A 15,920-nucleotide genomic window follows, 5' to 3' on the forward strand; every position below is an offset into this window, starting at 1 on the left:
GCCGCAACATAACCTCCCAACTCCTAAACTCAATGCACTGACCAATAAAGGCAAGCACACTGAACGCTGCCTTCACTGCCCTATCTACCTGTGACTCCACTTTCAAGGAACTATGCACCTGCACTCCAAGGTCTCTTTGTTCAGCAGCACTCTCCAGAACCTTACCATTTAAGTGTATAAATCCTCCCTGATTTGCCTTTCCAAAATGCAGCATCCCACATTTATCTAAATTAAACTCCATCTGCTACTCTTCAGCCCATTGGCCTATCTGATCAAAATCCCATCGTACTCTTAGGTAACCTTCTTTGCTGTCCACGGCACTCCAAATTTGATGGCATCTGCAAACTTACTAACTATACATCCTATGTTCACATCCAAATCATTTAAATAAATGATGAAAAACAGCCTTTGAAATCTCTAATTTTGTTCTGCTCAAGTTTGTAACATCTTCATTGTGGCGTGCAAAACGATTGCTGCTGGAATCGCGCTATTACGAACAGAGGTAAGCATTCTCGAAAATACCATGCCCTAATTCTCCATGACATTATAGCCAAATTACGTTGCCAAAACATGCTTTATACAAGAACTACCTGTACAGAGTCTCCTTCTCCAGGGACATGCTAACTCCCATGTTGCAGTCCTTATCTTACCAAGTTAGAGATGTTTTAATCTTTCACGTGAGTATTATTCCTCATTGAGGAATGCCATAAGAATTTCCTAATTAGGGTCCTTAAATTCCTCATCTTTCCTGCTACTAACTCAGTTGTAAGACTTAAAGCTGAGTAGGAAAATTTCAGATCAGTAGATAGGCTGGCAGGTGGTATGAATTCCAAGTTAGGAGAGGGTAAGATGCCAAGTGGACAAGTTTCCAAATGTTTAGGGGGTGGGTAAGAGGTATCAGGGCAGTAGTGTGCTGTGTAAGTATGATTCCAGGTTGCAAGATAGCAAGGTGGACTGGTAGATGACGTTGTTGTGGGTGGGGAGTAATTGGATTTGTGTGTCAGGTGTAAAGATCTCTTGGCAGGAAAAAGGTTTTGGCACTAGGGGGTGGTGGGATGGTGGCAAAGAAGTGTTGGTTCCCAGAAAGTGAAGCGGGGGCCATGCTCAAAATGAGGGAATGTGGATGGGTGGGTGAATGGAGGTCAGATTTGGAATGGGTTGGAGTTTGCAGATGGGGCACCATCAGTTTCTTGAAATAGAGAAGGAGTATCAGGTCAGTTCTGATCTGGTGTGTATTAGTTGCAAGGCAGGGTGTAGTTGGGAGTGAGAGAGATAAATGTCAGATAATTACTCAGGAGTTAGACAACATACTTAATAGTCCAAATTTTCCAAAGTAACTGTTCACTTCATTTCATCAGAATGCTACCAGTTCTGATTTAAATGGAGATTTTCTGAGGCTGCCAGACATAGATGAAGAAAATTTAATTTCCTCAGCAATTCCGACGGAGTCTGCTGCAATGGAGATTCCATGTGCGTTCTCACACCTATGCCAGAATAACTGCTGTCGAGCCATGGGATAATTCAGTTAATATATCACAAATAAAAACCTCACTTATGTCTCACCAGAAATTGTTTACACTGTCCTTGATGAGAACATTGTAAGGTTCTCACTGCTTTGGGAAGGAAGTTCCTCAAATGGTACTCGCCTTGTGCTGAAGTGATTCTCTGCATACCTGTGTGGTAATGATCAAGCACAAAATTTACACTTTGGCAATATCTGCAAAAGACAGCTTTCTACTGTTTCCAGGCATTTAACTTTATGCTCCTAAATTCATTTCCTGAGAGATATTTTGGTGAAGCTATGCATTCTTAAGAATCTGAGGAAAAATGCATTATTAGATTAGATTAGATTAGATTACATTGCAGTGTGGAAACAGGCCCTTCGGCCCAACAAGTCCACACCGACCCGCCGAAGCGAACCCACCCATACCCCTACATTTACCCCTTACCTAACACTATGGGCAATTTAGTATGGCCAATTTAGCTGACCCTGCACATCTTTGTGACTGTGGGAGGAAACCGGAGCACCCGGAGGAAACCCACGCAGACACGGGGAGAACGTGCAAACTCCACACAGTCAGTCGCCTGAGGCGGGAATTGAACCCGGGTCTCTGGCGCTGCGAGGCAACAGTGCTAACCACTGTGCCACTGTGCCGCCCACTTATTGTCGTCTTACAGATTTCTACAAACAGAAGAACTAGCATTTTCTGTCGTAGAAGTAAATTATTTGCATGGCATTGGAGCAGAAAATCCTCTGAATACAAATGGAAGAGGGTGCAAGTTTTTCTTTGTAATCAATAACTGGAAGTGAAATTATAGAAATAGGAAGCTTTGAAATGTTTGTGCATGTATTAATTGAAAAGAGACAGATCCATTTTTTTTTAAGCTTACCCCTAAATGGTGGTTGGTAGTTCTATTTAAAAAAAAAATGATTTCAGCATTTGGCTTTGCTGAAAGCTTTGAAATGTTTGTGCATGTATTAATTGAAAAGAGACAGATCCATTCTTTTTTTTTAAGCTTACCCCTAAATGGTGGTTGGTAGTTCTATTTAAAAAAAAAATGATTTCAGCATTTGGCTTTGCTGATTCCATGATGCTTGGAAATTTGTAGACATATATTTTGTATCTCATCTTGCTGTTTCTGTCAATCTCTAAAGCACTGATTGTCTTGGAATATTGATATGCCTTTGAAATTTGTCAAATTATCTCTGTAACTGAAACTTTATCTATATTCAATAGTCCCTTTTTCATTGATTTGACAAGTACTTTCAATATCCTTCTTAAATTTCTTAGTAGAATTGCAATAATAGCAAGCCATCATTCATGGTCTTCCTCTTTTATAAAATTTTGTTTCTGTTTGTAACTACATTCATCATAACAATATAAACTGACTCCAAGATATAATTTGCATTGAAATATTAATACATGAAGAAAAGTTGTAAATATCAAATATCTTTCTAGGTTAAATAAAACCTTAAGGGGCTAAAATTTGTGCTAAATTATGCAACAACAATTTTATGTTGAACTGACAGTAATAAATTTACAATCTGGCTGCATCTTAGACTGTCACAAAAACACAATTAAAAGCCTTGAGGGACAGGAATAAATGTAATCATGTCAAAATTCTATCTGATATTTTCACATCATTTTCCCAATTATGCTGGAGATTATTAAAAGGATAAATAGCTGCCATCGGTGTCTTGTGGATCTCTTGCTTCCAATTATCAATTTCCAGTGGACAAAGTGAAATCTCTTTAAAACTAGCAGTAATTTGATATATTTTTCATAAGGCAAGCTGTTTTCTGCCCAGATAAGCTGCAGAAAATTACACAAGATTGCTAGAGTTGCACGATTCTCATTGCACAATACAAGCTGAATGGAAAATTAAATAGAGCAGCTATTATATACTAATTTTCCTTTCATCTTTAGTGTTTTCAACAAAGAAAATCAGTCAGCCAATGAGATCAGCCATGATCCTAATGAATGGCAGAGCAGGCTTGAGGAGCTGAATGACCAACTCCTGTTCCAATTTCCCATGGTCTTATAAACACTGTATAAAACTTAGAATTCACAGTGATGTCTAATGCAGTATTAGTTCAAACAAGCTTTAATATTATGGATTAGATGCTTATCTTAGCATTTTAAAAGTTAATATCCACTGATTCCTAATAAACTTTATTAACCTTTTTTACCATCTAATGAATACTGGTTTTCCTCATATGTAATAAAGTATAGCCTTTGTATGTATAAGCATTCTTGGCTCAAATCTGTTGTGTTGCAGTGATCAGCCTTTCAGAGTTTTACTGGTAGAACATTCCAGTCTTGGGAGGAGTTTGGAAGAATGGCGGATGGGTGAACTAAATTGGATGGGAGGCCGTAGTTTTGAATTACAACAAGGAAATCTTTGCACCACTATTAAGTGCTCTTTCCCAATTATGATCCACCCAATCAAGAATTGTGTGCCTTCACAAACCTGATGGTATTAAGAGGCATGCAGCGGATGAGCTTGACTTCTTGGTGTAAGTACTTGATTCAATGATGGAATTGCAGTGTAGGATATCCAGGAAAGAAAGCAGCACAAGGTAACAGACTGGCTCTTCTTTCAGGGTAGAATGGAGAGAAAGTAACACTGGAAGGGAAGATCAGTTGGGAAAGGAAGGACAATGGCCAGGGAAAGTTGGGGCTCTGTCATTTTCAAAGGAAGAAGGGTGGATAAAGTCACATGTTTCTGTCCTGTCAGGGGTCATTTGGCTGCATCTGGGAGGAAGAGTTTAGTGCAGGGTCATTCCTTTCAACAGGCTGAATGATAGTATTGAGCAGCAGGTTACAGGGGCAGTTGGATATGTTCGAGGGTACATATAGGGTCATGGCAGGATTGTACCGTATCAAAAAGGAAGGTCAAGAAATGCAACAATGCAAGTCATCTTAAGAATTGGAAGGGATCGGAGTCAAAAGGGGCATCGGGATGTTGATATTTGGGGATTTGGGAGGGAAAGCAGCAAAGTCAACGTAAACATGGAATCCATGGAAAGGGCAGGCAAAGCAACTGTTCAAGGATAATAAGGGTGACATGAATCACAGGTTGGTGTGAGTAAAGGATAATTGGGAGACATTGATGGGTGAAGGGGGAGAATTGAAAATATTGACACTCATAGAAATGAAGTGAATTATATTCTCACAAGAAGGCCTGGTATTTGCCAACGCAGTGGCAACATCCAGAGTGGGAGGAGGCTTTCTTCAGGTGGGCAAGGTTAATGTGAGAATATTTAGTTGACTCAAAGGGCAGTGTGTAAATCACCATCCAAGGAGCAGGAAATGTCGATACTTCTGCTCCTCGGATGCTGTCTGACCGGCTGTACTTTTCCAGCACCACACTCTTCAATTCTGATTCTGCAGTCCTCACTTTGTCCTAATGTATTAATCACAAATGCAGTGGCTGACGAACCATGCTCAGCTGAGTTTCTCTCCATGAACCAGCATCACTCTAGACCTTGTGACATTCTAATGAGATCCTATAATATCATGGACACTGACGTCATTGAGGGCAGATTGGAATGGATATGATATGGATGCAGACATTGAGGAAGGACAGCTCGTGGAGGATCTCTTGACTTCCCCAACTACATGCTTGAATCAGTAAATTGAGGTTTGTGGTGTTAATGGAGGGAGGGTATATGTCTAACATGCAAAGGCAAGGATACAAAGCTTGTGTTGAAATTTCAGTGAAGGGAAGCTGACTGTTATGTTGAGGAAGGTGAACAGATGTGCTTTTAAGTATCCCACTCGATGTGCAAACTGTCCATTCACTTGAATGTTTTGCTACAAGGACCTGTCCTGTGGGGCCACACATGATAGACCTCACCGTGATGGACATGTTGGGTTAGAAGGAGGTCATGGGAGGAAAATTACCAGCAGGGGCATTATGCAGTGGATCTGAAAATCAACTTAAAAGTCTATGATGAACGTGGCTATCAATGCTGTGAATAGCCATATTTCCTGAAGCAAACATTAAGATGGCACAGCACCATCCTGCCCTAATTTTGACCATTGTTTAATGGAGGAGGAGCCAGTGTAGATGGATAGAGGAACGGCATCAGCAGATCAGCCTGCCCAGGGCAAACTCCAGGTAGTCCAGGAGTTATACAGGTAGAGCATGAGTGGAAACTGAAATTACAGATATTGCAGTAACATCAACTGACTGAGAGGCATTACAAGAGCTTCAGGCTATCCTGGGAAGTGCCCTGTGTCCTTCAGCTGGCTGGAAAGCTGTGGCTCAGTGGTAAGCACTGCTTCTTCACAGCACTGAGGACCTGAGTTTGCTTCCAGCCCTGGGTAACTGTGCAAACTCCAAACAGGCATTCTCCCTGTGTCTGCTTGGGTTTTCTCCGACTCCACCGGTTTCCTCCCATACCCAAACATGTGCAGGTTAGGTGGATCAGCTATGTTACATTGTCTTGTGGTGTCCAGGGTATGCAGACTAGGTGGATTGGCCATGGTAAAAGCGGGGTTATGGGGATAGGATGGAGAGGTCTGGGTAGGATGTTTTTCGGAGGTGCATTGAAGACTCAAAAGGCCAAATGGCTTCCTTCCGCACTGTAGCAATTCCGTGACTATGAGGACTAGGGGACAATCCTGTGCTGGTTCTCTTGCAGGCAATAGTGGCCTCTTCACAACTGACTAGTTTGAGGGCTCAATTTTCTTTTTCACACATGGGATGTGGGCGTCACTGGTTGGGCAGCATTTATTGCTCTTCAACTGAGTGGCTTGTTAGGCCATTTCAGAGGGCAGTTGAGCATCAACCACATTGCTGTGGAGCTAGAGTCACATGTAGGCCAGACCATGTGAGGATGGTAGATTTCCTTCCGTGAAGGACCTTAGTGAACCAGATGGGTTTTTCTAACAATCGATGTCTTTAATGTGACTACAATGTCATTACTGGATTCTTAATTCCAGATTATCATGAGTACAAATTATATTTGCCATACTGGGATTTGAACTCAGGCCCCCAGAATATTAATTGAGTTTCTAGATTAATAGTCTAGCAACAATGCCATTTGGCCATTGCCACTCCTCCCTCTGTGGGATCTCTCAGAGCTACTCACAAGTATGTATGGAAGGTCACTGATAGATCTGAAGATCTCTGAAAGTTGAGAGGTGGAATGAGCAGCAGTTCCGGCCTTTTTGCTGCAGCTGGTTTCCTACAGTTATAAGGTATTACAGACCAAACCCACATTGTCATTAGAGTGTCTTGGAGCTTCCAGCTGTGTTTATAAATAGGAAAAGGTTCTATTTGCTTAATGTGCAGCTAATGTGTTATCACTGAAGCCAAATCCTCCAGATTTGCACACAATATCCAGGGAGTTCTCATGCAGGGAGAGAATGCTCCGTTTCTTTTAGTTCCTGTGAGAGTCCTTTCTCTTCATCGACACAGTCACACTTCAGAGTGCCCTTCACTCTGAAATCAATGATGAAGTGAATTCTGGCACTTCTCCACCAGTCTGGGCCCCACTCCCTCTTGACCTGGGATCCTTGATCTTCAGACTGACCGAGAGAAGGTTTGAGTTGCATTGCAATTGGTGCATGAGTACTTCAGGAACATTCATGGCCATGCCAGCACTTGAACCTTTCTCAATTATATTTCCCTCCTATAGGAAAGATTATGTTAAACCTGAAAAGGTCCAGAAAAGGTTTCCAAATATGTTGCCATGATTGGAGGGTTTTGAGCAACAGGAAGAAGCTGAATGGGCTGGGACTTTTTCCTTGGAGTGTCAGAGGCTGAGGAATGACCTTTAAAGAGGTTTATAAAATCATGAGGGTGAATAGCCAAGGTCTTCTTCCCCAGGGTAGGGGAATCTAAAACCAGAGGGTATAGGTTTAAGTGAGAAGGGAGAGATTTAAAAGGAACATCACTGCCAACTTTTTCACCCAGAGGGTGATACTTATATGGAATGAATTGCCAGAGGAGGTGAAAGCTGGTACAATTACAAAATTTAAAAGGCATCTGGATGGCTACATGAATAGGAAGGGTTTAGAGGGACATGGATCAAATGCTAGCAAGTGTGACTAGATTAATTTAGGATATCTGGTTGGCATGGACAAGTTGGATCAAACATCTCTGACTGTTCTGTGGTCTTTGTCTAAAGAGGTCATGAGTGAAGTTCCAATCATCCAATGGGGTCGTGCCAACATCCCTCACTGTTGCCATGTGATTGGTGTAAAGTGCACTAGTCAAGATGGCAGAACGCCTGATCGATACTTATCAAATACACAACACCTGAGTTAGTTGTAACTGGTTCCTCTTGAGCCGCCTTAATCTCTATGGCCTTGGTTTCCACTTTCCTCTGCAGCCAATAACTGCTGGCGGCTGTTTAGTTTATTTAGTCCAATTTTCTGTTAGGAAGAAAGTGAGGACTGCAGATGTTGGAGATCGGAGTCGAAAAGAGTGGTGCTGGAAAAGCGTAGGAGGTCAGGCAGCATCCAAGGAGCAGGAGAATTGATATTTTGGGCATAAGCTCTACATTCCTTATGCTCAAAATGTCAACTCTCCTGCTCCTCAGATGCTGCCTGACCTGCTGTTCTTTTCCTGCACCAATTTTCTGTCAGGCCTGATTTCTCCGACTGTGGGTCAGTTTGGAATATGCACATTTGGATCTGTGGTCGCTTGACCATATGGGATCATTTTTTGACTAACTTTCTAATCCCAATGTCTATTGAATTCATATTTCACCATCTGCCACAAAGGAATACAAACCCTATTCTGAGAGCTTTAGCCTGACATTGTAGATATTTGCCCAGTGACATTACAACCACATGACAACCTGCACAGGTAATGGTGTGATTGTGTGAGAATTTTCACTTCCAGGCGTGTCTCCAAACTATTTAAATTGTTTGCAGCATGATATATGTTGGAGATATATAAGCTTGGACCAGGGGCCTGCTGGGAAAGGTTAGTCATTAATTTAAATCTTCAAAAGCTTACCTCGAACGTTTGAGTCCTCCATTTCTGTTTTCAGCAGCAGGAAGAGCGACTTACTAGGGGCATGCATTGGGTGCAGGTCACTGGCAAAGAGTCTGTCCCTGTTGCACAAAGGGAACAGGGGGATGGAGGAGAGTGTTAGTATTGGGGACTCAATAGTTAGAGGGTCAGATAGAAGATTTGTTGGGAACAAAAGAGACTCACGGTTGCGTGTTGCCTCCCAGATGCTAGGGTCCATGATGTCCCCGATTGTGTCTTTGGGGTCCTGAAGGGAGAGGGTGACCAGCCCCAAGTCGTGGTCCACGTAGGTACCAACGACATAAATAGAAAGCGGGATAGGGATGTAAGGCAGGATTTCAGGGAGCTAGGGTGGAAGCCGAGAGCAAGAACAAACAGAGTTGTAATCTCTGGTTTCTTATCCGTACCACGTGATAGCAAGGCGAAGAACAGGGAGATATATCAGCTGAACACATGGGGGTAGGGATGGTGCAGGAGGGAGAGTTTCGGGTACATAGATAATTGGGGCTCATTCTGGGGAAAGTGGGACCTCTTCAAACAGGATGGTCTCCACTTGAACCAGAGGGGTACTAATATCCTGGGTGGGAAATTTGCTTGTGTTATTCGGGTGGGTTTATACTAGGTCAGTAGGGGGATGGACACCTGTGGTAAAGTTCTAGTACACAGGAGGATGAGAGTAGGAAGGACATTGATAGGATTTCACGGTCACAGGAGTGTGCTGGCAGACAGAAAGCTGGTTTGAAGTGTGTCTACTTTAACGTCAGGAGTATCTGGAATAAGGTAGGTGAGCTTGCAGCATGGATAGGTACCTGGGTCTTCAATGTTGTGGCCATTTTGGAGACATGGCTAGAGCAGGGTCAGGAATGGATGCTGCCGGTTCCAGGATTTAGATCTTTCATTAAGATCAGGGAAGGCGGTAAAAGAGGGGATGGTGTGGCCTTGTTAGTCAAGGATAATATAACAGTGGCTGAAGAGCTTTTGACGAGGACTCTTATATTGAGGTGGTATGGGCTGAGGTTAGAAACAAGAGAGGAGAGGTCACACTGCTGGGAGTTTTTTATAGGCCTCCGCAAAGTTCCAAGGATGTGGAGAAGAGGATTGGCAAAACGATTCTGGGCAGAAGTTAAAGGAACATGGTCATTATGGGGGACTTTAACTGCCCCAATATTGACTGGAAATGTTATAACTCTAGTAAGTCAGCTGGGTCAGTTTTTGTCCAATGTGTGCAGGAGGGTTTCCTGACAAAGTATATCGAAGGATCGACAAGAGGGGAGGCCACACTGGATCTGGACCAGGCCAGGTGTTTGATTTTAATGGTGGGTGAACGCTTTGGAGAGAATGACCATAATTTGGTCATGTTTAGTTTAGCGATGGAAAGGGACAGATATATGCCACAAGGCAAGAGTTATAGTGGGGGAAGGGCAATTATAATGCGATTAGGCAAGACTTAGGATGCATAGAATGGGGTAGCAAAATGCAGGGGATGGGGACACTCAAAATGTGGAGCTGGTTTAAGGAACAGATATTGTGTATCACTGATAGGTATATCAGTGTCAGGCAGGGAGGAAGTGATAAAGTAAGGGAACCGTGGTTTACGAAAGAAAGAAGAGGGAGACTTACATGACATTAAGATGAGGTGGTTCAGATGAGTCGATGGAGAGTTACAGATTAGCTGGAAGGAATTATAGAGAGAGTTAAGAAGAGCAAGGAGGGGATATAAGCAGTCTTTAGCAGGTAGAATAAAGGACAACTCTAAAGCTTTCTATAGGTATGTAAGGAATAAAAGGATGACTAGGGTAGAAATAGGGCCAGTCAAAGACAGAAGTGGGAAATTGAGTGTGGACGCTGTGGTGATAGAAGTGCTAAACAAATATTTCTCATCCATTTTCACTCAGGAAAAGGAGAATATTGTAGAGGAGAAGACTGAAATATGGGGTATTAGACTTGAAAGGTTGAGGTTTAGTTAGGAGGAGGTGTTATCAATTCTAGAAGGTGTGAAAGTAGATGGGCCAGATGTTATTTATCCGCGGATTCTCTGGGAAGCTAGGGAGGACATGGCAGGGCCTTTGGCCTTGAGTTGTCATGGTCTACAGGTTTAGTACCAGAGGACTGGAGGATTAGCAAATGTTGTGTTCTTGTTCAAGAAGGGCAGCAGAGATGACCCAGGTAATTATCAACCAGTGAGCCTTACATCTGTTGTAGGAAATGTTTTGAAAAGGATTATAAGAGAGAGGATTTGTAATCATCTAGCAAGCAACAATTTCATTGCAGATAGTCAACATGGTTTCATCAAGGGCAGGTCATGTCTTACAAACCTCATTGAGCTTTTCGAGAAGGTGACCAAGCATGTTGGGGTAGGGCAGTTGACGTGGACTTCAGTAAAGCCTTTGATAAGTTTTCACATGGTAGGCTGTTTTTTGCAATAGGGGGAGGAAGAGAGCTTCTTCAAGGAAGGCATCCTTGTAAGAGGATTCGCAGTCGGTTAAAATCTTCTGGAAGAAAGTGAGGACTGCAGATGCTGGAGATCAGAGTTGAAAATGTGTTGCTGGAAAAGCACAGCAGGTCAGGCAGCATCCAGGGAACAGGAGAATCGACGTTTCGGGCATGAGCCCTTCTGGAATGAGGAAAGTGTGCCACCTCTCTCACTGCACACCCCAGGCCATCTCCTCTGCCCAGAAGCACCCTCACCTTAACCAACGCCCCTCCCCCAAGTCCCTCCTCCCTACCTTTTATCTTAGCCTGCTTGGCACACTTTCCTCATTCCTGAAGAAGATCTCATGCCCGAAACTTTGATTCTCCTGCTCCTTGGATACTGCCTGACCTGCTGCGCTTTTCCCGCAACACATTTTCAGATATTTTTTCCAATGGCATGGGATTGAGGGTGATTTAGCAGTTTGAATTAGAATCTGATTTTGGTAAGAAGGCAGCGAGTGGTAGTTGATGGAAAATATTCAGCCTTGTGTCCGGTTACTAGTGGTGTGCCACAAGGATCTGTTTTCAAACCACTGCTGTTTATGACTTTTATAAATAATTTGGATGCAGCCATCGGTGGATGGGTTAGCAAGTTTGCAGATGACAATAAAGTCAGTGGAATGGTGGACAATATGGAAGAATGCTGCAGGTTGCAGGGGGACCTGGATAAACTGTAGAATTGGGCTGAGAGGTGGCAAATGGAATTCCAATGCAGATGAACATGAGGTGATTCACTTTGGGAAGAATAACACGAAGACAGGATACTGAGTCAATGGAAAGATTCTTGGTAGTGTGGATGTGCAGAGGGATCTTGGTGTCCATGTACATAGATCCCTGAAAGTTGCCACCAAGGTGGATAGTGCTGTTAAGAAGGTGTGTTAGGTTTTATTGGTAGAAGGATTGCGTTCCAGAGCCGTGATGTCATGCTGCAACTGTACAAAAAGCTAGTAAAGCCGCACTTGGAAGATTGTGTACAGTTCTGGTTGCCCCATTACAAGAAGGATGTGGAAGCATTGGAAAAAGTGCAAAGGAGATTTACCAGGATGATGCCTGGTCTGGAGGGAAGGGCTTATGAGGAAAGACTGAGAGACTTGGGTCTGTTCTCATTGGAGAGAAGAAGGCTAAGTGGGGATTTGATAGAGACATAGGGTGGACAGTGAAAGTCTTTTTCCTAGGCTTGTACAAGGGAGTATGGCTGCAAATTGAGGGGTGATAGATTTAAGACAGATGTCAGAGGCAGGTTCTTTATGCAGAGAGTAGTAAGGGCATGGAATGCTCTGCCTCCAATGAAGTTAAGATGCAGCCACATTAGGGGCATTTAGCAGTCCTTGGATAAGCATATAGATGATGATGGGATAGCGTAGGGGGACGGGCTTAGATTAGTTTACTGGTCGGCGCAACATTGAGGGCCAAAGGGCCTTTTCTGCGGTATTTTTCTATGTTCTATTTGCATTGATGTCTTGTTTTGTCCTCCGCTCTGTTGGCCAAGAGTATAATGTAACATATTTATGATTTATGAATGAAATAATGCAAAGTACTAAAACATTTTTTGCATATTATTCAAATTGAAATATGCCAAATAATGGAGGAATTATTTTCTGGTACTTCTTAAAAATTCATGCAACTATTCTTGACACATGTTCTATTTCAAATTGCAACTTCCTTTTGGTTAAGAAAAATGGCAGGATGGTGTCCTTTGCCTCTGACCTTGGAGGTTAAATCCTTAGATGTGTGTTTCAGATCTGGGATCGCAAACCATGCACCCGTCACTGTAATGAGTATGCCATTGTATCTTATTTTGTTGGAGGATGCATCTTGATTGTAGAGTTGGATTCTTGGAGGTTGTGGTTCCAGCCATAGCCCCTCCGCCTCCAGCGATTCTGAAAGGGAAGTTAGCTTTGCAAGCCCTGCCCTCTAGTCATTGTGCAGTGTCAGTGACCCCTGCCTCTCACTTGAGAGGAACTTCTAAGTTCCGCCAAGCAATCTGGTTGGCCTGCTTCATAGAGGACACTGCTTTAAGGTCAGGAAGAGTATTTCTGTTGGGTAGACATTGTGGTGGGGTTCCCCCAAAATGTCCAGGACACCCCTAAATGAAGTACCCCCTTCCTTCCCACTTTTATTGTATGAGGCCTTTTAAAATTTCCATCGGTCTACTTGCTCCCACCTGCCCACATCAGCCATAAATTGGCATGGACAACGCATTATTCATTTTAAAGGCATGTTAACAAACCCAATTAACCTTTACATGATTAAATACAGCAGATGGGCAGTGATTTCAGCACCTAATCGCCTTGCTTCTTTGGGGGTCAGCTCAGGATGGATTCGAAGGTGGTGGGCTGGCCACCTGATGTATTTTACAAAGGCGCGCACACACCACACACCCACCCACGCAGATGGGGGAGGTTGGTAGTGACACACAATTCAGCTCATAGTCCCCGATAAGATATGTGGATAGTGTCATAGTGTCATAGAGTCATAGAGATGTACAGCATGGAAACAGACCGTTAGGACCAACTCATCCATGCCAACCAGACATCCCAACCCAATCTAGACCCACCTGCCAGCACCTGGCCCATATCCCGCCAAACCCTTCCTATTCATAACACCCATCCAGATGCATTGTAAATGTTGCAATTGTACTAGCCTCCACTACTTCCTCTGGCAGCTCATTCCATGCACATACCACCCTCTGCGTGAAAAGATTGCCCCTTAGGTCTCTTTTATATCTTTCCCCTCTCACCCTAAACCTATGCCCTCTAGTTCTGGACTCCCCCACCCCAGGGAAGAGACTTTGTCTATTTACCCTATCCATGTCCCTCATGATTTTATAAACCTCCTATAAGATCAACCCTCAGCCTCCGACACTCCAGGGAAAACAGCCCCGGCCTATTCAACCTCTCCCTATAGCTCAAATCCTCTTACCCTGGCAATATCCTTATAAATCTTTTCTGAACCCTTTCAAGTATCACAACATCTTTTCCGATAGGAAGTAGACCAGCGTTGCACACGTTATTCCAAAGATGACCTAACCAATCTTCTGTACAGCCACAACATGACCTCCCAAACCGTGTACTCAATACTCTGACCGATAAAGGAATGCATACCAACTGCCGCCTTCACTATCCTATCTACCTGCGACTCCACTTTCAAGGAGCTATGAACCTGCACTCAGCAACACTCCCTAGGACCTTACCATTAAGTGTTGTAAGTCCTGCTAAGATTTGCTTTCCCAAAATGCTGCATCTCACATTTATCCAAGTTAAACTCAATCTGCCACTCCTCAGCCCATTGGCCCATCTGATCAAGATCCCACTGTAATCTGAGGTAACCTTCTTCATTGTCTACTACACCTCCAATTTTGGTGTCATCTGTAAACTTACTAACTGTACCTGTTATGCTCACATCCAAATCATTTATACAAATGACGAAAAGTAGTGGACCCAGCACCACTGGTCACAGGCCTCCAGTCTGAAAAACAACCCTCCACCACCACCCTGTCTTCTACCTTTGAGCCAGTTCTGTATCCAAATGGTGAGTTTTCCCTGTATTCCATGAGATCTAACCTTGCTAACCAGTCTCCCATGGGAAACCTTGTTGAACGCTCCTGTAGGGGAAACTTGCTTCTTTCTTACAGTTATTGATGGAACTTCAAAAAGCGCTTAAAACAATTGTGTTTTTTTCTGCTACAACTAAAACCGATTATAACAAAAACAAACAACAGTTCCTACAACATTAGTTGAAAGAAAACATGGGCTTTACAAGAACTGTTCTGACTAAAGGTCAGCACTTTAAATGCTGGTCGATTGATTAGCTACTGGCTTGCTGTGCTCTTTGAAGCCTTTTTGAAATAGGTTAGATTTCCAATATTTGCACTTTGTTCATGTAAATGTTTAAAATATAAGTAGCATTAATCCTTATTTTAACTCTGAATGCATTTCCCTTTGTTGCAAAAATATGTGGTTGAATTTGAAATGACTTTTTCTGTTGCAGAAAAACTCAGACGCAGTATGCCAAACCTGGCTCGTTCATTCAGTGCTACCAGTTCACCAGACTCTTTTAAGAATAGCAGAAGTTTTGATTCAAACCTACAGAATGGAATTTCACGACTCCAGTCACCGGCATGTGAGTATAAGCTGTGCACATGACAAAACTTTATCACGTGAGGTTAGTTTAGCTTTCAACAGATTACGTTGCTCATTCCATTGCGTGATGTACTAATGCTGTTCCAAATGATCTGAACGAATCAAACTCCCCTTTATGTTGAATTGTTTTATAATTCCAGTTTTTAAAATATTCATCTTTTTTAGCTGTGTGTCATTCTTGGATGAAAAGGATGAGTAAATGAGCTATTGTCTGGCTTCTATCAGATGCTGCTCACTAATAGTTTCTTGGGAGCACTCAGGACAAATGAGATTTGGAGAGGAGGTTTCTGTTATTTACGAAAAAGCTCATAGAATGAATTGTGGTGTGAAACTTTTAAATTTCCACTCCCCTTATAATCTGCATAGCTTGTTTATGTGAATTTTGGAATTTTTTAAGGCAATCCTAATCTCTCCTTTAAACCTGAGCCAAATTTAGTAATGTATTAAACAAGGAGAACTTTGCCTTTATTACCTTAGCTGGCATTGTAATTTCCTCATTAAATGGAGAAATTGTGTGAATTGTGACCTGACCTTGCAAATATCACATTTGCAAATTTTTCTCTGAAATTTAAAAGAGCATATGAAATCTGAACAAAAACATAAGACCATAAGACATAGGAGTGGAAGTAAGGCCATTCGGCCCATCGAGTCCACTCCGCCATTCAATCATGGCTGATGCGCATTTCAGCTCCACTTACCAGCATTCTCCCCATAGCCCTTAATTCCTCGAGACAACAAGAATCTATCAATCTCGGCCTTCAACTGGACTTCATTGAGTTGTAGAAATGAGTTGAGTTGCTATAAATGTGTTTT

At 42.7% G+C, this 15,920-nt stretch overlaps 1 protein-coding gene across 1 annotated transcript in view; it reads left to right on the forward strand.

Annotated features, from left to right (window-relative positions):
• Window positions 1-15,920, forward strand: part of slain1a (SLAIN motif family, member 1a) — a 127,262-nt gene that overhangs the window by 87,105 nt on the left and 24,237 nt on the right. Inside the window, exon 7 of the mRNA XM_043692680.1 lies at window positions 14,956-15,087. Within this exon, the coding sequence (XP_043548615.1) occupies window positions 14,956-15,087 (132 nt within the window). The remainder of the gene's footprint in view (window positions 1-14,955; window positions 15,088-15,920) is intronic.

The sequence above is a fragment of the Chiloscyllium plagiosum genome, chromosome 6 (genome assembly GCF_004010195.1).
Source record: "Chiloscyllium plagiosum isolate BGI_BamShark_2017 chromosome 6, ASM401019v2, whole genome shotgun sequence".
In the NCBI taxonomy this organism is placed as follows: domain Eukaryota; kingdom Metazoa; phylum Chordata; class Chondrichthyes; order Orectolobiformes; family Hemiscylliidae; genus Chiloscyllium; species Chiloscyllium plagiosum.